The sequence below is a fragment of the Bufo bufo genome, chromosome 2 (genome assembly GCF_905171765.1).
Source record: "Bufo bufo chromosome 2, aBufBuf1.1, whole genome shotgun sequence".
NCBI classification, from domain to species: domain Eukaryota; kingdom Metazoa; phylum Chordata; class Amphibia; order Anura; family Bufonidae; genus Bufo; species Bufo bufo.
In genome coordinates, this window is record NC_053390.1 from 259,595,282 (window position 1) to 259,615,467 (window position 20,186).

A 20,186-nucleotide genomic window follows, 5' to 3' on the forward strand; every position below is an offset into this window, starting at 1 on the left:
CATTTGGGCCCCTAGAATGCCAGGGCAGTATAACTACCCCACAAGTGACCCCATTTTGGAAAGAAGAGACCCCAAGGTATTCGCTGATGGGCATAGTGAGTTCATAGAACTTTTTATTTTTTGTCACAAGTTAGTGGAATATGAGACTTTGTAAGAAAAAAAAAAAAGAATCATAATTTTCCGCTAACTTGTGACAAAAAATAAAAAGTTCTATGAACTCACTATGCCCATCAGCGAATACCTTAGGGTGTGTACTTTCAGAAATGGGGTCATTTGTGGGGTGTTTGTACTGTCTGGGCATTGTAGAACCTCAGGAAACATGACAGGTGCTCAGAAAGTCAGAGCTGCTTCAAAAAGCGGAAATTCACATTTTTGTACCATAGTTTGTAAACGCTATAACTTTTACCCAAACCATTTTTTTTTTACCCAAACATTTTTTTTTTATCAAAGACATGTAGAACTATAAATTTAGAGCAAAATTTCTATATGGATGTCGTTTTTTTTGCAAAATTTTACAACTGAAAGTGAAAAATGTAATTTTTTTGCAAAAAAATCGTTAAATTTCGATTAATAACAAAAAAAGTAAAAATGTCAGCAGCAATGAAATACCACCAAATGAAAGCTCTATTAGTGAGAAGAAAAGGAGGTAAAATTCATTTGGGTGGTAAGTTGCATGACCGAGCAATAAACGGTGAAAGTAGTGTAGTGCAGAAGTGTAAAAAGTGGCCTGGTCTTTCAGGGTGTTTAAGCACTGGGGGCTGAAGTGGTTAAAATGCATGATAGCTGGGATGTCTGGCAGCACCCTAAGGTTAGGTCATCAGTCTCTGTAACCTGGAAAACCCCTTTAGGGTACATTCTCAAGAAATCATACTTTGTGTTGTATACTTTTTTGTAACAATGCCCATTGTTGTCCGCAAAATGGACAATAATAGGACGTTCAGTTTTTTATTTTTGTGGGACTGTGGAATGAGCATACGTTGTGCAGTCTGCATTTTTTGTGGCCCCATTGAAATGAATAGCTCCCCATCCAGTCTGCAAAAGATGTTTGGATGCGGACCAAAAATATGGTCATGTGAATGGGGCTTAAGGCTACGTTCACACGACCGTATGCGGACTGCACTTGGCCGCCACTATCCTAGAAAATACTTATTCTTGTCCGGAATTGCGGACAAGAATAGGACATGCTTTACATTTTTGACGGGGGCCGCGGAATTGAACTACGTATGTGGACAGCACACTGTGTGCTGTCCGCATCTTTTGCAGCCCCATTGAAATGAATGGCTCTGCACCCTTTCCGCAAAATTGCGGAACGGATGCGGACTCATACATACGGTCGAGTGAATGGGCTCTATGTCTGAGATTTTTTTATTTATTTAATGATCCTCTGCTGTTTTCTAGATTGAGAATGGATTATGCATTTGTGCTGCAATGCTGAATAAAGTTGTGATATTACGATATAACGAAAGCCTCGGCAAATTTTGCATTAGAAAGGTATGTGTGAATTTTATGATGTTCTCTCCCTAAATTTTGGTTAAATTCTAGCCTAATATTTTAAATTATGTTTTTCTTCAGGAAATTGAGACATCAGAGCCCTGCAGCTGCATCTATTTTACTGGCTACAGCATCATCATTGGAACCAACAAATTTTATGAGATTGAGATGAAGCAATATACTCTGGAGGGTGAGAAATTACATGGTGACTAATTCCCAGATGCAAAGAAAATTAAAGTGACTCTGTGGTTCAAAACAAATTTCACATTAATTGGGGAATGAACAGAACACTTACATGGTGCCCTCATTTTCATCTTTTTAGCTGCTGATCCGCCAATCTAGACTTATTTTCTTAATCCAAGATGACCACTTCTCAGACTATCGGATGCACACTGTGCATCGGTAGCCCAAGATACTTCATACTTGTCCAGCCCTGCTCTTGGATTGGTCAGCACCGAGCAGTGGTGGCCAGTCTAAGGGCAGCAAGAAGTGTCTTGGGCTATCAAATGCACAGTATGCATAAGGTAGTCTAAGAGCAGAATGGCCATCTTGGATGACAGAAGAAAAGCTTAGGAACTGACAGATCTGCAGCTAAAAAGATGAAGAGGAGCCAGCACCTGGATCTAAATACTTTTTTTTATTAGCGTGTGATTAAAGAACCACTCCCACAAAAATCTTTATTCTCTGGCCCATTAGAAAGGTACATTATTATTATTTATTATTAAAGCGCCATTCATTCCATGGCGCTGTACATATGAAAAGAGGTATACATACATAATACAGACAATTGCACTAATAATAAACAAGACGAGTTACAAACTGGTATAGAAGGAAAGAGGGCCCTGCCCGTGAGGGCTTACAATCTACATGGTATGGGAGAAGGACACAGTAGGTGAGGGTGAAGCTGGTCATGGCAGTATAGAGGCAGAAGGGTTACTGTAGCTTGTAGTCTTGTCTGAAGAGGTGGGTTTTCAGGTTTCTTTTGAAGGATTCCACTGTAGGTGAGAGTCTGATATGTTGGGGTAGCGAGTTCCAGAGTATGGGGGATGCAAGGGAGAAATCTAGAAGGTGATTGTGGGAAGAGGTGATAATAGGAGAGGAGAGAAGGAGGTCTTGTGAGGATCGGAGATTGCGTGTGGGGATGCATCGGGAAAGTAAATCAGAGATGTAGGGAGGGGACAGGTTGTGGACGGCCTTGTATGAATTTGTTAGTACTTTGAAGTGAATTCGCTTGGCAATGGGGAGCCAGTGAAGGGATTGGCAGAGCGGACAGGCAGAGGAGTAACAGGGTGAGAGGTGGATTAGTCGGGCAGCAGAGTTGAGGATAGATTGGAGCGGTGCGAGAGTGGAAGATGGAAGTCCATAGAGGAGGACGTTGCAGTAGTCTAGCGGGAGATGATGAGGGCATGTACAAGCATTTTCGCAGATTCAAAGTTGAGGAAAGCGCGGATGCAGGAGATGTTTTTGAGTTGGAGGCGGCAGGTGGTGGAAAGGGCTTGGATGTGCAGTCGGAAGGAGAGGGCAGAATCCAAGGTCACTCCAAGGCAGCAGACTTGGTTGACCGGGGAGAGTGTGCAACCATGGATCGTGATAGATAGGTCTGTTTTGAGCAAGATGGGGGAAAGATGATGAATTCTGTTTTATCCATGTTAAGTTTTATAAAGCGAGAGGAAAAGAAGGGTGATATAAAAGATAGACATTGTGGGATTCTGGATAATAACGTGGTGATGTCTGGACCAGAGAGGTAGATTTGTGTGTCGTCAGCATAAGAGTGATACTGAAAGCCATGGGACTCTATGAGATGTCCCAGCCTTGCGGGACACCAACAGAGAGGGAATGAGACGAGGAGGTGGTGTGTGAGTGGGAGACGCTAAATGTCCGGTCTGTGAGGTATGATGTGATCCAGGAGAGGGCCAGGTCAGTGATGCCAAGAGATGAGAGAGTTTGCAACAGAAGGGAGTGGTCGACAGTGTGAAAGGCAGAGGACAGGTCAAGGAGAAGGAGGACAGAGTATTGTTTTTTGGTTTTGGTACATGATGTACATTGTAGTGAAGGTAATCTCTCAAATAACATAGCATCTTATGTGTTGACAGAAAGCTAATTTCTCTATGTATTCCTATTAGATCCTCAATGTCAGTCTCATAGGAATGAAAAAAGAAACTGACTTCCTGTCCTGTGTCAGTTGGAGATCAGAGAGTTGGTCACATAACATAGCTGAGGATCAGGAGGGAGGCTATAACTCACAACTACAGTCACCGATAAGATGATTACCTTCACTACAGTGTACATCATGTACCTTTTTAATGGGCCAGAGAATAAAGATTTTTGTTGGAGTATTGGATCCATGTGAGGTACAGAGAAGGTTCTAGCTTTGTTAGAAAGAGGTTGTCATGAACTGTATAATGCACTGTTCAGCAACCCCCGTCACTCCAGCTCCCAGCATGCACCATTCACATCTGTGGGTGTTCCAAGAACAGCCAAGCTATTGTGCATGCAGGGAGTTGTAGTTTCAGCACAGCAGGAGTGCCGCAGGTTGCTGATCTCTGATATAATGTATGCTTTTCAATTTTTACATTAATCATGGGATAACCCCAGGACTACTAGATGAACTGAATAGATGGCAAACTCTCAAGACCATTAATATGTTTTTTTTTTTTGTTTTTTTTTTTGTTTTTTTTTTATAGAATTCCTGGATAAAAATGACCATTCCTTGGCCTCTGCTGTGTTTGCATCTTCATCCAATAGTTTCCCCATTGCTATAATGCAGGTGAACAGCACAGGACAGAGGGAGGAGTATCTCCTCTGTTTCCATGGTAACAGTCTGCTTTAAATATTTTTTCTTTTAGATGTATTATGCTGTTGGTATTGTAGAGTGCAGTAAACACTGTGCATTTTCTTTTTAGAGTTTGGTGTGTTTGTTGATTCATATGGAAGACGGAGTCGAACGGATGATCTAAAATGGAGCCGGTTGCCTCTTGCTTTTGGTAGGTTTATTGATAGCGTGTTCATAGCCTTTTTATATTATAGGCTGATAAAGATCAAAGCATTGCCTAGTGTTAATAGGAATTGTTACTTGGATAGGATTCTTATTTTAAGATGGTCGGGTGTCTACATAAGAGGCCCGTACATTTTACAGCATTGGGTTTTCTATTTTGTTTTCTTTTAGCATACCGAGAACCTTACTTGTTTGTGACTCATTTTAACTCCTTGGAAGTTATTGAGATTCAGGGGCGTGCTGCTCTTGGGTAAGGCCTCTTCTTTAACCAGTATATTTTTTCAATAATCATGTAGAATTGTAAACTCAACACAGCATAATATTGCAGTGCTCCAGCCAGGGCTCATCTGGATATTCCAAACCCACGTTATTTGGGGCCAGCCATCTCTTCTGGAGCCATTTATCTGGCATCAGTTTACCAGGACAAGCTCCGAGTGATCTGTTGTAAGGGCAATCTGGTGAAAGATAATGCTAACGATCTCCATCGTGCCCCATCCACTACACGGAGGTGAGGTTCATTTGCTTTGGACAGCTATATAGAATGAGGGTATATTATGAGCATACACATTATAAAGGGACATTGAGGGATAGTTACAGCTTTTTCTTTTGTGTGGCAGTCCCAACAAGAGAGGCCCTCCTTCTTACAATGATCACATAACAAAGAGAATAGCAGCCAGTCCAGTACCAGGAGAAGGTCAAGGTCTGGTACGTGAACCCAGTACACCACATCGGTATCGTGAAGGAAGGACAGAGATGCGCCGGGATAAGTCACCTGGGCGACCATTGGAAAGAGAAAAGTCTCCTGGAAGGTTATTAAGCACCAGAAGGGAAAGGTCACCTGGAAGATTATTTGAAGATGGCAGCAGAGGTCGTGTACCTGCAGGAGGTGTAAGAACGCCACTTTCTCAAGTCAATAAGGTATAATAAAGCACATAGCTCTGTCCTGGTTATTCCCATACTTTATATAATGTACATAGATGGAAATAGAGGACATTTCTTGTCAGGTTTCACATATTTAATAATTAAATACGTTACTCTTCCGTAAATCACCACCTACAGTCTAAGACTGGCAAAACACCAGAATGGAAAGCCAACCTGTCTGGTTGTGTAGGAAACAATTGTTGGGCTCTTTGTACAATAGTTCATACGTTTTTATTATGTTATCGATTTTAAACGATTATTAAAGGGGTTGTCCAACAGAGAACAATTTTTGACAGAGGGCTCAGAGTGGATAAAATAAAAGAAGCTTATGCGGGCAGCCCGGTGGCTCAGTGGTCAGCACTGGTGCCTTGCAGCGATGGGGTCCTAGGTTTGGATCCGACCAAGGACAACATCTGCATGGAGTTTGTATGTTCTCCCCGTGTTTGCATGGGTTTCCTCCCACACTCCAGAGACATACTGATAGGGAACTTAGATTGTGAATGTAAAGTGCAGAGACCAGCAAAAACCTGGTAAGCATCAGAGCAGGAGACCTGTGCGGTATCCCTATATTATTTTTTTTTTTAACCCATTCTGAGCCCTTTGGCTAGAATTATTTCCCTGCTGGAACTTGTGTTTGTGCTCATCATTACAGGATGTGCTTTTTAAATGTCCCTACTAAAATGTACCGACCTCTAATCTGTTTTACTTTTGCTTTAGGTTTGGGACCAGTCTTCGGTGTAAGGGCTCTCCAGCATCAGATAAATGAAACACGGGGGAATGTCTTTATGTCTGGTTTGAACAGGCATATGCTTTTCTATTCTGATTGTTTGTAGCAGACAAGTTCCACAACTATTTTGTGCTATGTGAAGATCACTAACCAACTGCAGCTCTGCCTCTCATACTTCAAGCCATGTTTCTTCCTCCATAGTCTAGGCTACATTCTTCTTTCTGTTACAGTACTAGGTCAATTTTGCCTCTCTAGAACAAACGGCCAATGTAGAGGCTTTGATTACATTTGCTAATGAAAATTGAATGTTGTATATTGAACATGTTAGAGTATATCTACTTTCTGATTTACATGATGCTAAGTATTTTTGATAGAGCTTTGCATTAATTCTAGCATCACCGGTAAAGGCACGGCAAAGCCAATGCTTTCACACTATACAACCACGTATTTATTCACCAGTTACTGCGTGATTCTGTTCTGCTTACTTCCTAATGCTTTTGCTACCTCACTTAAAGTCAAAAACTTTTGCTTTAGAAAACCATCACATTGTTGTGCCAGGGGTAATATGTCTGAAAAGGTGCTAAATCTTTTATAGGTGTCAATGATAAAGATCTTATATTGGATTCTCATTTTTCAACTGAGAAAGTTTGTAATCTGCCCACTTCTGATAACATGTGTATATGTGGTAAGCTGGACTTTGAATATGTACATATATATATGTAACTATATATTTGTCTCTCTATGATGCATAACTGCATGAAAGATCTGTCACTCTGGAAGCCTCTTGACTTACGTAAATGTCACGATCGATATGTGTAATTGGGTAATGCTGATTGACTATGCCCAGTCAAAATTTACTGCAGATGTCTGTCCCTTCCAATGCTTCCCTAACTATACATGAGGATTGTACATACTTTACCACAAAGTTTATATTCATAAAATTGAATATGTTTCTACTTTTTTAAGGTAAACTGTCCATTTTTGAATTTTGCCTTTTGCGAAATGTGTGGAGAGCACAACACTCCTGTCCATTGATGTATGAACGCAAGGGGTGATTGTGAGGTGTGGAATGCCTGATTTTTATTCTGCTTTGCTAAGCAAAAAAAAAACAATAAATGCACTAACTTCAATTTATATTGGCCTGGGAGAAAAGTATTCTAGGCTGGCGAAAGATTTCCTTCATGGGTTGTATATTTTGTAAAAAAATTTAATTTGTCAAAATTAAAAAGGTGGTCAATTAATTTCCAATGTTTCAAAGGCACAAAGTAGTAATCTAATTTTATGGTATATATGAAATGAGGTTGTTGGCTCCCAGGCCAGACAACCCTTTAAGACTTGTAAGTTGCGAGGTGGGGCCTTCATAGAATAAACTTGTCTCTGTGGGATGTGTTGTAAAAACTAGATGGGATTGATCTGTGGGGAATTTGTCAGGTCAACACCATGAACGGTTTATGTTCCTCACACCATGCCTGAACAATTCTTGCAGTGTGGATCATCTGGCTGAAAGACACCACTGCCATTAGGGAATACCATTGCCAAAAAGAGGTATATTTTGTCTGCAACAATTTTTAGGTAGGTAGTACATAACTAATGATGTGAAAAAATAATTGATTTATCTAGCCCAGGCCACCATCTTCTATTTTTTTTCATGGTTTAGGTCAAATGCTCACATGCCCTTTGTAGGTGCTCTTGTCGGTGGACAGGGGTCAGTATAACACTCATCACGTATTATTGAGGCTTAGGTGCTAATAAACCTGTTGATAGTTCATCAGTTGACCGTCCTTAGACAACCTCATGTTGGTACTACTGCATGCCACTCCACAAGACTTGCCATTTTTGAAGATGTTCTAACCCAGATATGTAGCCATCACAATTTCTTTTCAAAATCTCTTGATACTTACAGGTGGCTTTTTTTTCAACTTTAAGAACTGGCTGCCCACTTACTGCCTATTATATCCCACCCCTTAAGGCCCCTTTTCTTCAGACAAGCAAGTTCCAGGCTGCGGACTCGCAGTGTGAGTATGTGGCAGCTCCCGTCCTGAACTTCCAGCACTGCCTGGGTCACATAGCATTATATTGATTTATGATGCTATGTAACCCTTACAGTTCTGGAATGTATTGGATAACACAGACAGCATTATGTGGAACTTGCTTGTCTGAAAGGGGTCTAAGGGTGCCTTCACACACGGCATATTTTGTGGCAGAAAATTCTGCAACTGAAAATCTTAATGAGGCTAGCAGAAATCCATGTTCTTGCCACCCCATTCAAATGCATGGAATCTATTTTCAGCTGCTGAATTTTTGAGCCACAAAATCTGCCGCGTGTGAAGGCACCCTTAGACCCCTTTCAGACAAGAAAGTTCTACATAATGCTGTCTGTGTTATCCAATACATTCCAGAACTGTAAGGCACCCTAATGGTGCTTTCACATGCTGCAGATTTTGTTGCAGAATTTTCTGCTACTGAAAAATCTGTTCCATTCATTTCAATGGAGCAGCGAGCACATGGATTTCTGCAACCATGAATGGAACTGATTCAGGTGTATGGAACTGATGTTCAGTTGCAGAAGATTCTGCAGCGTTTGAACTGTCACAGGTCACCTGGTTTCAATGTTACAGCAGATACACGTACATCACTGATTTTCAGAGATGCTGTGATCCATAAGCAGTCAAGATTTATATGTCTTACAAACCATATCTACAGTATCATATATTCAGTTGTAAAAAAAAATAAAAAATGGCAAGGAAGAGGAGGTTTGCATGATAGCCATAGACATGAAGCTTTAGAATGGCTTTATCACCCTGATAACAATCAGGGAGATGAATTTTCATCAGTAGAACACTGAAATGATAGAGAATAGTAAAAGAGGAAATGTGGTTAACCGCTTCCCAACTAAGATGTGAAAAGGAGTCCTTAAAGGGAATGTGTCATCAGAAAATGACCTATTGTTAAAATCACGTTTTTATGTTCCTAACATTTAAAAAAAACTTTTTGGTTATTTTCAATTTTCCATGTCAATATCTATATTTAAACAAAAAACATAAAACACTGCAGTTTTCCCACTGGCCACTAAGCCTAACAATAGGCGCCACTTCTTGGTCTGTACAGATCACTTTACTGCAGTTAACTGCTTATCTGTCATTCGAATCCTGCCTGCAAGGATATCATCTCTGTGTATAGATTCGACAGGATCCACAATAGATGATTGTAAAAACGTATCTATTCTTTCCTTGTACAATGACTTCTGCACAGGTCACAGGGCATGCCCAGAAAACTCTCCCACAGAAGTCAAAAGGTCCCCTCCTGACCATTGTGTGTATGGACCATGAGGCTGCCGTAAAGCAATTTTCTTAATGCTTTCTAAATGCTGTTAAGAACAGCTCAAGCAAGATGGCCGCCCTCATAATCATGTTCAGGAAATAAAATAATTAGGGCGCATTCACATGACCGTATGTATTTTTTTGTTTGCAGAACCACAAAAAATACTGATGACATCCATGTTGCATCCAGGTTTTTGTTCTGACCCATTGTAACAATGTCTATTCTTGCCTGCAAAACGGACAAGAATAGGACATCTTTTTTGCGGGACTGTGGAAAGTCCACATCCAATCCTCAAAAAATGCAGACCAAAAATATGGTCGTGTGAATGGGGCCTAAAAAAATCTGCAGCCAGAAAATAACAAATTAGAAAAAAAAATCTCACCATCTGGTTTTAACTGACAGATACAATTTTTAGTGACGCATCTCCTTTCATTTTTATTGGAAATTGTGGTGAGAGGCATTTTATCTGTGTGCAAGAAACTCAGATCGCTGTTATGTGTGATCTGCATATAGAGGGATGATGCAAGTCATGTAATGGCAAGCAGGTAAACAGTAAAGGGAATACAGCGCTTGCTTCAAACAGCTGATCAGTGGGGGTGCTGGGAGTCAGACCCCTGCCAATCTGATATTGATGACCAATCCTGAGGATAGGTCATCAATATTGGAAACTGGCTAACACCTTTAAGGGAGACATGCTAAAAATTAAAAAAATTTGGGTTACTTGTAAAATCTCTTTCTCGCTGAGTTTATTGAGGGGCACAGAACCTTGGGTAAAGCTGCTTCAACTAGGAGGCGGACAATAAGCTAATCAGTTTGTATTCAAACCGTAGGAGAAGCCAACAAAAACAAACCGTCCACGTAAAAAAAAAAAACACTAACACCTGCATAAAAAGGAAACAGAAAACCTAGTACTGATGAATAGCATACCAAAAAAAACAAAAAAAAAAACACAGCACATAGCATATTTTAAAGTGGTACAAAAAAAAAAAATCAAGAAAAAGTTCACCCTGCTGATGCTTAGGGTACTGTGGCCTGCAGAACCTTGTGATTCAGAGTAGCATCTGAGGATGTGAAAGTAGGCACAATCTGGGGAAGGTGTAGCGCGAAGACCTCATTGCCTTGCACACCTTAAAGGGAACCTTTCTTACTTGTGTGACCAGAGAAGAGTCATATTTTCAAGCTCTGACTCATCTTAGGTTAATTTGCATATGTATCAAATTGTTTTTTTTACACAATAAAAGCACACAGAGCTATGGGGACTGGATATTGTGGATGTGCTGCGGCCATCTAGCAACCCATGTCCTCAGCTCTATACCCAAAATCCCGGTGACAGGTTCCCTTTAACAAAAGATGCCTGATGACCCACCAGCCACCCTAGTTGAATGAGTTGTGACCCAAGATAAGGACATCCTGCCCTTGGTCTCACCAGTGGCCAGTCTGATCCACTAGGCAATAGTGGCCACCAGGCTCTTACAGGGACCGCCTTGAATAAAGAATTGGTAAGACAGAACGATGTCAAAGAGGCCTGACAAGGTCTTGATGATAGAGGGATCATGTGACCACCCTCATTGATTGCCCTACCCCTTAAGGCCCCTTTCACACAGGCAAGTTTTCCGCGCGGGTGCAATGCGCGAGTTAAACGCATTGCACCCGCACTGAATCCGGACCCATTCATTTCTATGGGGCTGTGCACATGAGCGGTGATTTTCACGCATCACTTGTGCGTTGCGTGAAAATCGTAGCAAGCTCTATTTTGTGCGTTTTTCACGCAACGCAGGCCCCATAGAAGTGAATGGGGCTGCGTGAAAATCGCAAGCAAGTGCGGATGCGGTGCAATTTTTACGCACGGTTGCTATGAGACGATCGGGATGGGGACCCGATCTTTATTATTTTCCCTTATAACATGGTTATAAGGGAAAATAATAGCATTCTGAATACAGAATGCATAGTACAATAGGACTGGAGGGGTAAAAAAAATTAAAATTTAACTCATCTTAATCCACTTGTTCCATCACCATGGTGATGGATCATGTGATGAGCGTAGTGACGTCATCAAAGGTCCTATTCCTCACAAAAGAAGACAGAAGAAATGCCGGCTGCGCGAACAAGTGGATTAAGGTGAGTTACATTTTTTTTAACCCCTCCAGCTAACCCCTCTGTGTTATAAGGGAAAACAATACAATCTACACAACCTTGAACCCAAACCTGAACTTCTGTGAAGAAGTTTGGGTCTGGGTACCACATTCAGTTTTTTATCACTCGCGTGCAAAAGGCATTGCACCCACGCGATAAAAACTGAACAACGGAACGCAATCGCAGTCAAAACTGACTGCAATTGCGTACCTACTCGCGCGGGTTTGCCGCAACGCATCCGGACACGCTTGTGTGAAAGAGGCCTTAGATGCAGTGTGTGGAGTTTTTGAGTAATTGGCAAATTTCAGTAGTGCAGGCACACTTGAGCGACACACTCAAAGTGCCGGTCTCAATAAATCACTTGCTAACCTAGCATGCTCAGTCTAAGGGACAACCACTGGAGGTCACATGATCGGTAGATGGAATGTGATGCCATATCATTGTACCTCGGATAGTCAGTGTCATGTGACTGCAGGTTTCAAAGGGGAGTTGGAGTCCAAATTTAAAGGGATTCTCCAGGAATAATTTAAAATGACCACAAGCAACCTGTTCTACAATGTGTGCAAGACTGGTTGCCTCTACTTGAAAAGCTTCCTAGGGGGTGAGAGGCACACTACACTCCAGCACTTGCATATACATGGAGAGTCAAAAGTTGCCAGACACCCTTTAGGGAAAATGAAATATCTGAAAACCCCAGCAAGTAGTGGATGAGGGGCGTATATTGTAGGCTGTCTGAAACATGGCTGCCATCTTGAAAGCCGCCATATTGGATCAAAGACAAATTTTTCCAATGGGAAGGGGGTCATGTAGCATATCAAAGAAGACCAGAAATGTATTTCCACAATCAGATTTGCAATGTCTTGTGGTTCAAAAGTTATCAACACAAAGTTGCAACAACATCCGGGAACGTTCCGTGGGATGCACAGCTATTTGACATGTTCAATTGCTAAACCCAGAACTTTGACGTTTTTAACTTTCTGTTTTGATAACTTTTGAACCACACGAGATATTGTACATCGGATTGTGACAAACGATTTCTGAGAAAATTCTAGTCTTCCTTGATATGCTACATGACCTCCATCCTATTGGAAAAATTTGCCCTTGATTTAAGATGGCGGCCATGTTCCAGACATAGCCTAAAAGATAGGCCCCCTCAGCCATTACTTGCTAGGGTATTATTTTCCCTTTAGTCTCTGAAATGAAAGTCTGTTCTGCGACTTTTGACTCACTCTATACTACTAAAATGATCAAAAAGTCATACATACCCGAAAAACATTAGCATTAAAAACTGCACGTTGGACCACAAAAAATGAGCCCTTGCACAGCTCGATAGACAGATACAAAAAGTTATGGATGTCAGAATATGGTGTTGCAAAGAAAAACATTATTTTTTTTTAAGTATTGAAACAAAAGTTTCACTGTAAATTAGGCATCACTGTAAGCATACTGACCCACAGAATAAAGGGAATGTCATTTACTGCACAGTGAGTGCTGTAAAGGCGCAGGGAGTAAGAAATGATAAAATAAAATTGTTCACAATGGGAAGGGTTTAAGCTGCCATGGCATTGGGGGGTGATAGGGTGGAGCCAAGTAGGGTAAGTCCAAGCCATGCTGCAGAAAAGATAGGATAATAGAGAGGGAGAAAGAAAGGAGGGAGTTGACATTCCTCTCACCAGTGGAAGAAGGACTTCCAGGTCCTATGTCAGGCTAGGTTTACAGCGCGTTCCTACGCGCTGTAAAACCCTCAACAGGCAAAAACCAATGTTTGCCTATGGGCATGGTTCTCACCTGAGCATTTTACAGCGCCTACGAACGCGCTGTAAAACGCCCTACGCCCCAAGAAGTACAGGAGCTTCTTTGGGGCGTATTGTCGCGCGTTCCCGCCCATAGATTCATTGGATGCCTCTGTGTTCAATCACACAAATACAAAAGTGCCCCAAAATATGCCTCAAAAACGCCCGATAAAAACACCTGTAAAAAGCGCTTATCAAATATGCTCAGATGGGAACCCAGCCTTAGAGGGTGTTCACCACTTCAGTGCTTTGCCCGTACTCCGAGGTAGAAGGATGGAATGGTTCAGGGACTTTGCAGATCAATGGCGATGCCCTTTGAAGGGGTCTCATGTTAAACTGTCTAAACTGAACGGCCTGCAGGTATTAAACCACAGGTGGAAGGGAGAGACCACCTTGGGCAAAAAGAAGGGAACCAGACGGAGCACAACCTCGTCCTGGGGAAAAACCAGAAAAAAGGCTCCTGGCCGGAAGAGCAGTCAGCTCCGACACCTGTCTGATGGAAGATATGACCACAAGGAAGACCACCTTCCGGGTGAGAAAATCAGGGAGACCTCTCTAAGAGGCTCGAAGGGGGGCCATCTGCAGAGCTCGCAGGACCAATTTAAGATCCCAAGGAGGCAAGGGGGGAACATACGGGGGAATCGAAAGTGTCACCCCCTGAAGAAAGGTCTTCACAGGACCCATAAGAGCAAGGGACTTCTGAAAGAAGACGGCCAGCTCCGAAACCTGACCTTTCAGGGAACTCAACGACAGTCCCATCTCAAGCCCGGACTGAAGAAAAAGACAGCACCACCGGGATGTAAAAACGAAGGGGAGGGAACCCCGAGGTCTCACAAAAAGTCAGGAAGGCCTTCCAGGTACGATAGTAACCGTGGTTCTAATCACTGAATCAGAGAACCCCCTCTACATCAGGATGGTGGGTCCAACAGCCACGCCCCTAAACGAAGAGGCCGTAAATTCCGGTGGAAGAGCGGGCCCTGAGACAGTAGATCCCTTCTGTCGGGAAGAGGCCATGGGGCTTCCGCCACAATCGAGCCACCTCTGAGAACCACGCAGGGCGAGGCCACTCTGGGGCGATGAGAACGGTCGGAATCCCTTCCGCCCCGATCTTGCGTATGTAGTAGAAAGAGCGGAGGGAAGACATAGAGGAGACTGAAGTCCTGCCATGGAGACACCAGCGCGTCCACCCCGTACGCCTTCGGATCCCGGGAGCGAGTCAGGGACACCGGGAGCTTGTTGTTGAGCCTAGACGCCATCAAGTCCACATCCGGACGGCTCCATCTGTGGCAGATTTCTTCTAATACATCTGGATTCAGAGACCACATGCCTGGATCCACCTTGATGCGGCCTAGAAAGTCCGCTGTCCAGTTGCCCCCTCCTGGAATGGAAACTGCTGATGACACCGGAACGTGCAACTCCACCTACGTCAGAATTCTCGTCACCTCCTGCACCACCATCCGGCCGCGGATCCCGCCCTGATGGTTGATGTAGACCACAGTCGAGGCACTGTCCGATTGGATCCTCATCAAGGAGAGAAGTCCAATGGGCGAGGGAGTGGAAAAAATCGCCCTCAGCTCCAGAATGTTGATCGGAAGGCGAGATTCCGCTGCCGACCAAACCCCCTGAACCGTGTGAGACTGGAGAACGCCGCCCCAACCCAGGAGGCTGGCATCGGTGGTGATGATCGTCCAGGAGAATGGGAGAAAAGATCTCCCCGACCTCAGTTCATCGGGGACAGCCACCCAAGGGAGAGCTGCCCGAACCCGCTCAGACAAGCAGATGCTATCGTCCAGACCCCGAGAGGTCTCGTCCCAGAGGGAAAGGATCTCCTGTTGCCACAGGGAGTGTGAAAACTGAGCATCTGGAACGGCCTCGAAAGAGACTACCATAAGACCCAGGACCCGCATGCATTCCCGTATGGAGAGGCACGGGGAGCGCAACATATGCGACACTGCCCCCGGATCTGGGAGGACTTGAAGGCTGGCAGGAATACTCTGGCGGCTGAGATGTCCAAAATCATCCCCAGGAAGGAGAGCTTCTGGGACGGGAAGAGGCAGGAGTTTGGGAGATTTATCAGCCAGCCGAACTGTTCCAGATATATGCCATAAGCAAGGTATGTGCAAGCCAATGTCCTATCTGTGAGACAGGTACCATCAGCATATATCACAGTGGCAGCCTGAGACATGTTACACTAGCTCTCTATCCAAAAGGAGAGTGCCAATAAGTCTCCGTCTGAACAGTGATCCGGACGCTGTCCTCGGCCTGCGGTAGAGAGGGGGCCTTTATCAGGATATCGTCCCGATAGGGCAGCAAAGGAATGTCCCTGGTACGAAGAAGCACCATGAGCGGTTCAGGACCTTGGTAAGGACCCGAGGGGTGGTCGCTAACCCGAAGGAAGGGCGACAAACTGACAATGTCGACCCCCAATGGCGAAACGCAGGAATCGTTGGTGGGATTCCGCGATCGGGACATGCAGATAGGCTTAGTAGCAGCAGGACGAGCTGACTGGGCCCTCTAGCGCCAGGAAGGCTGGTTTGAAGGCGGACCTCATTGCGGACGACCTGATACCTCCAGCGGAGGAAGCAAGCGACGGCCTTTCAGATGAGAAAAGGCATGCAGAGATGAACTCGTCTAGCTGATCCCCATAAGGTCAGAAAACCCCAAGGGGGAGATTAGTGAGGGAACACTTGGTGGATGCGTCTGACGACCCACACCTTTAATCAGACCTCTCTGCGCTGAATGACAGAGATGGCTAACATGCAGGCAAAGAGGGAAACAATGCCCCAGAAGCTTTGCAAAGAAGCTTAGAAGCCTGAGACATCTGGAGAACCAAATCCAGTGTGTCAGTAGACGCATCTAGTTCCGCCAGTTCTTGGTGGTGGCGTTGCAACCACACCGAGAGAGCACTGGCCTCCCCTGCTGAGACAAAGGTAGGTCGCAGGTACGCGCCTGCCAGTGAAAAATGGACCTGGAAGGATAGTCTATGAGCCTGCCAGTGAAAAATGGACCTGGAAGGATAGTCTATGTGCCGGTCTACAGCGTCCTTGCAAAGAGGAACTGTCTAAGACAGGGAGGGCCGTATAACTGGCTAGTCCGGCCACCGGGGTATCCACCTTAGGGGGAGGAGACACCTCTCCTTGCCGTCAGCAGGGAAAGGAGAAAGTGTATTCATGCGCTTGGTGGTCGAGAACCTTGTTAGGACGGCCCCAGGCCGTGGATATGACAGCGAAAAAACCCTCATGGACCGGGAATGCGGTAGTCTCCGCTTCCTGGACGGAAAAAGGGGGCAACTCCTGTACCCGTGGAAGGAGGAGAATCTCCCTGGAGAATAAAGGTGTCTCGGACAGTCGCCACTAAGTCAGCCACATAGTGGAGAGCTTAGGCGAGGGGTCCCGCTCCATGACCTGGTCAGAGCCGGACAATTCCCCTTCAGACTTGCGCTCCCTAAGGGGGAGGGGAGAGTTGTACGAACGCGCTTCTAGGTGAGGGGGGGGGGAGAGACGGAGTCATCCGAGGAGGGATACTGCCGCTCACGCTCCGTTAGTAGTTGGGCGTCTTCTGTGGAAAAAAACCACCGTGGTTGGCGTCACAGGATTTGAAAATGCCCTATAATCCAAAAAGAACATGGCTCGTCCGAGCCGTCCTCATTGACCGGAAAGACAGCAGCCTCCGGTTATTTGGGAGGAAAAAGGGGCGAACTCTCTCCTAGTGGAAGGAGGAGAATCCCCTTGGAGATTAAAGGTGTCACAGACAGCCACTACTAGATCAGCCACCATGGTGGAGAGCTTTGGCGGAAGGTCTCTCTCCGTGACCTTGTCCGAGTCGGACAATTATCCTTCAGACCTGCGCTCCCTAGCGGGGGGAGAGGAGTCTGAGCAAGCCTCTAGCCGAGGGGGAGAAGCGGAGTCATCCGAGGAGGGATGCTGTCGCTCACGCTGCCTCTTAGTAGTCAGGCGTCCTCTGCGGGAACCACTGTGAGGGGACGGAGTAGTTGTCGCCGGAGGATTGGAAACGGACATACGTTCCATAAAAGACATGGCTGCCCTGGCGAACAGGGCCAAATCAGTGGCCGCGCAGGACATGGCAGATGCCCAAGCGGGAGCCGCAGACTCCGCAGTGACCGGGGGGGGGGCTGGACTGGGCAAGAGAAGGGGGAGAAGGGTGATTCTGTCCAGGAGCAGGGCAGGAGGCACAGGTACCTGAACGAAAGTGGGAGCAGACACTCCATACAGGACCCTATTGGGGTCTGAGAAGAGCTCTAACGGACTTAGGCTTAGGCATGATGATCCCTCACAAAGAGTGATGAAAAAGTCCTACCGCTCAGGTAACAGCGTAAGCACAAACCCAGAGAGGAGCGGGGGAGCAGCCAGTGGCGGATTACAATAGGGACGTTCGGGTCAGCAGCCCCGGGCCCAGCACCGCTGGGGGGCCCAACGCCGACCTGAACGCCCACATACTGCGGCGGGGCACGGGAGCGCATAGCTCCCTGTCCCATCGCCGATCACCGCCATAGGCTTCAGGCCACACATAGGCCTGAGGCCTATGCGGTAGTGAAATCCCGGCACAGGCATGTGTGATGACGTCATCGCACGCCTGTGACGGGACACAGCACTACCTCATCCCACCTTCCTCTGCGAGCCTGGCCCTGGACATAGCCTAGGTGAGTATTTAGCTTTTCATTTTTTTTTATTTCATGTGCCTACTTTGGGGACATGTGGGGGACATACAGTAGGACATATTAAGAGACATCGAGTACAGTCGTGACCAAAGGTTTTGAGAATTACATAAAAATTGGAAAAGTTGCTGCTTAAGTTTTTATAATAGCAATTTGCATATACTCCAGAATGTTATGAAGAGTGATCAGATGAATTGCATAGTCCTTCTTTGCCATGAAAATTAACTTAATCCCAAAAAAACCTTTCCACTGCATTTCATTGCTGTCATTAAAGGACCTGCTGAGATCATTTCAGTAATAGTCTTGTTAACTCAGGTGAGAATGTTGACGAGCACAAGGCTGGAGATCATTATGTCAGGCTGATTGGGTTAAAATGGCAGACTTGACATGTTAAAAGGAGGGTGATGCTTGAAATCATTGTTCTTCCATTGCTAACCATGGTGACCTGCAAAGAAACGCGTGCAGCCATCATTGCGTTGCATAAAAATGGCTTCACAGGCAAGGATATTGTGGCTACTAAGATTGCACCTCAATCAACAATTTATAGGATCATCAAGAACTTCAAGGAAAGAGGTTCAATTCTTGTTAAGAAGGCTTCAGGGCTTCCAAGAAAGTCCAGCAAGCGCCAGGATCGTCTCCTAAAGAAGATTCAGCTGCGGGATCGGAGTGGCACCAGTGCAGAGCTTGCTCAGGAATGGCAGCAGGCAGGTGTAAGCGCATCTTCACGCACAGTGAGGCGAAGACTTTTTGAAGATGGCCTGGTGTCAAGAAGGGCAGCAAAGAAGCCACTTCTCTCCAAAAAAACCATCAGGGACAGATTGATCTTCTGCAGAAAGTATGGTGAATGGACTGCTGAGGACTGGGGCAAAGTCATATTCTCCGATGAAGCCTCTTTCCGATTGTTCGGGGCATCTGGAAAAAGGCTTGTCCGGAGAAGAAAAGGTGAGCGCTACCATCAGTCCTGTGTCATACCAACAGTAAAGCATCCTGAGACCATTCATGTGTGGGGTTGCTTCTCATCCAAGGGAGTGGGCTCACTCACAATTTTGCCCAAAAACACAGCCATGAATAAAGAATGGTACCAAAACACCCTCCAACAGCAACTTCTTCCAACAATCCAACAACAGTTTGGTGAAGAACAATGCATTTTCCAGCACGATGGAGCACCGTGCCATAAGGCAAAAGTGATAACTAAGTGGCTCGGGGACCAAAACTTTGACATTTTGGGTCCATGGCCTGGAAACTCCCCAGATCTTAATCCCATTGAGAACTTGTGGTCAATCCTCAAGAGGCGGGTGGACAAACAAAAACCCACTAATTCTGAAAAAACTGCAAGAAGTGATTATGAAAGAATGGGTTGCTATCAGTCAGGAATTGGCCCAGAAGTAGATTGAGAGCATGCCCAGTCGAATTGCAGAGGTCCTGAAAAAGAAGGGCCAACACTGCAAATACTGACTCTTTGCATAAATGTCATGTAATTGTCGATAAAAGCCTTTGAAATGTATGAAGTGCATGTATTTATATTTCACTACATCACAGAAACAACTGAAACAAAGATCTAAAAAGCAGTTTAGCAGCAAACTTTGTGAAAACTAATATTTGTGTCATTCTCAAAACTTTTGGCCACGACTGTACATGCGGAGGGGGAGAATGTGAGGACAAATTATTATGGGAGGGACTACTATGTGGGGGCAAATTACTATATGGGGCAGTGTGGGGGCAAATTACTATGTGGGGAAAATTGCTGTGTGGGGTAATTGCTATGTGGGGACAGTGTGGGGGAATTGCTATGTGGGGACAGTGTGGGGGAATTGCTATGTGGGGACAGTGTGGGGAATTGCTATGTGGGGACAGTGTGGGGGAATTGCTATGTGGGGACAGTGTGGGGGAATTGCTATGTGGGGAAATTGCTATGTGGGGGGAAATTGCTATGTGGGGGCAAATTACTATGTGGGGGCAGTGTGGTGGAAATTACTATGTGGGGGGCAGTGTGGGGCAAATTACTGTGTGGGGGCAAACTACTATATGGGGCAGTTTGGGGCAAACTACTATGGGGGATTACTATATGGGGCAGTGTGGTGGAAATTACTATATGTGGGTGTTGCTATTGGGGAGGCACTGTAGGGGCAA

General features: G+C 45.0%; 1 protein-coding gene across 8 annotated transcripts in view; it reads left to right on the forward strand.

The window, feature by feature from the left end:
* Nucleotides 1-7,307, forward strand: part of CIT (citron rho-interacting serine/threonine kinase) — a 155,903-nt gene extending 148,596 nt beyond the window's left edge. For 5 of the 8 annotated variants that reach the window (XM_040416520.1, XM_040416521.1, XM_040416523.1 and 2 more), the window contains 8 exons: nucleotides 1,399-1,491; nucleotides 1,573-1,696; nucleotides 4,176-4,304; nucleotides 4,395-4,475; nucleotides 4,658-4,736; nucleotides 4,815-4,994; nucleotides 5,104-5,404; nucleotides 6,125-7,307. In XM_040416520.1, coding sequence (XP_040272454.1) covers nucleotides 1,399-1,491; nucleotides 1,573-1,696; nucleotides 4,176-4,304; nucleotides 4,395-4,475; nucleotides 4,658-4,736; nucleotides 4,815-4,994; nucleotides 5,104-5,404; nucleotides 6,125-6,148 — 1,011 coding nt within the window. In that variant the 3' untranslated portion in view covers nucleotides 6,149-7,307. The remainder of the gene's footprint in view (nucleotides 1-1,398; nucleotides 1,492-1,572; nucleotides 1,697-4,175; nucleotides 4,305-4,394; nucleotides 4,476-4,657; nucleotides 4,737-4,814; nucleotides 4,995-5,103; nucleotides 5,405-6,124) is intronic. The other 3 variants (XM_040416522.1, XM_040416525.1, XM_040416526.1) reach the window with 1 other exon arrangement.
* Nucleotides 7,308-20,186: the final 12,879 nt, after the last annotated feature.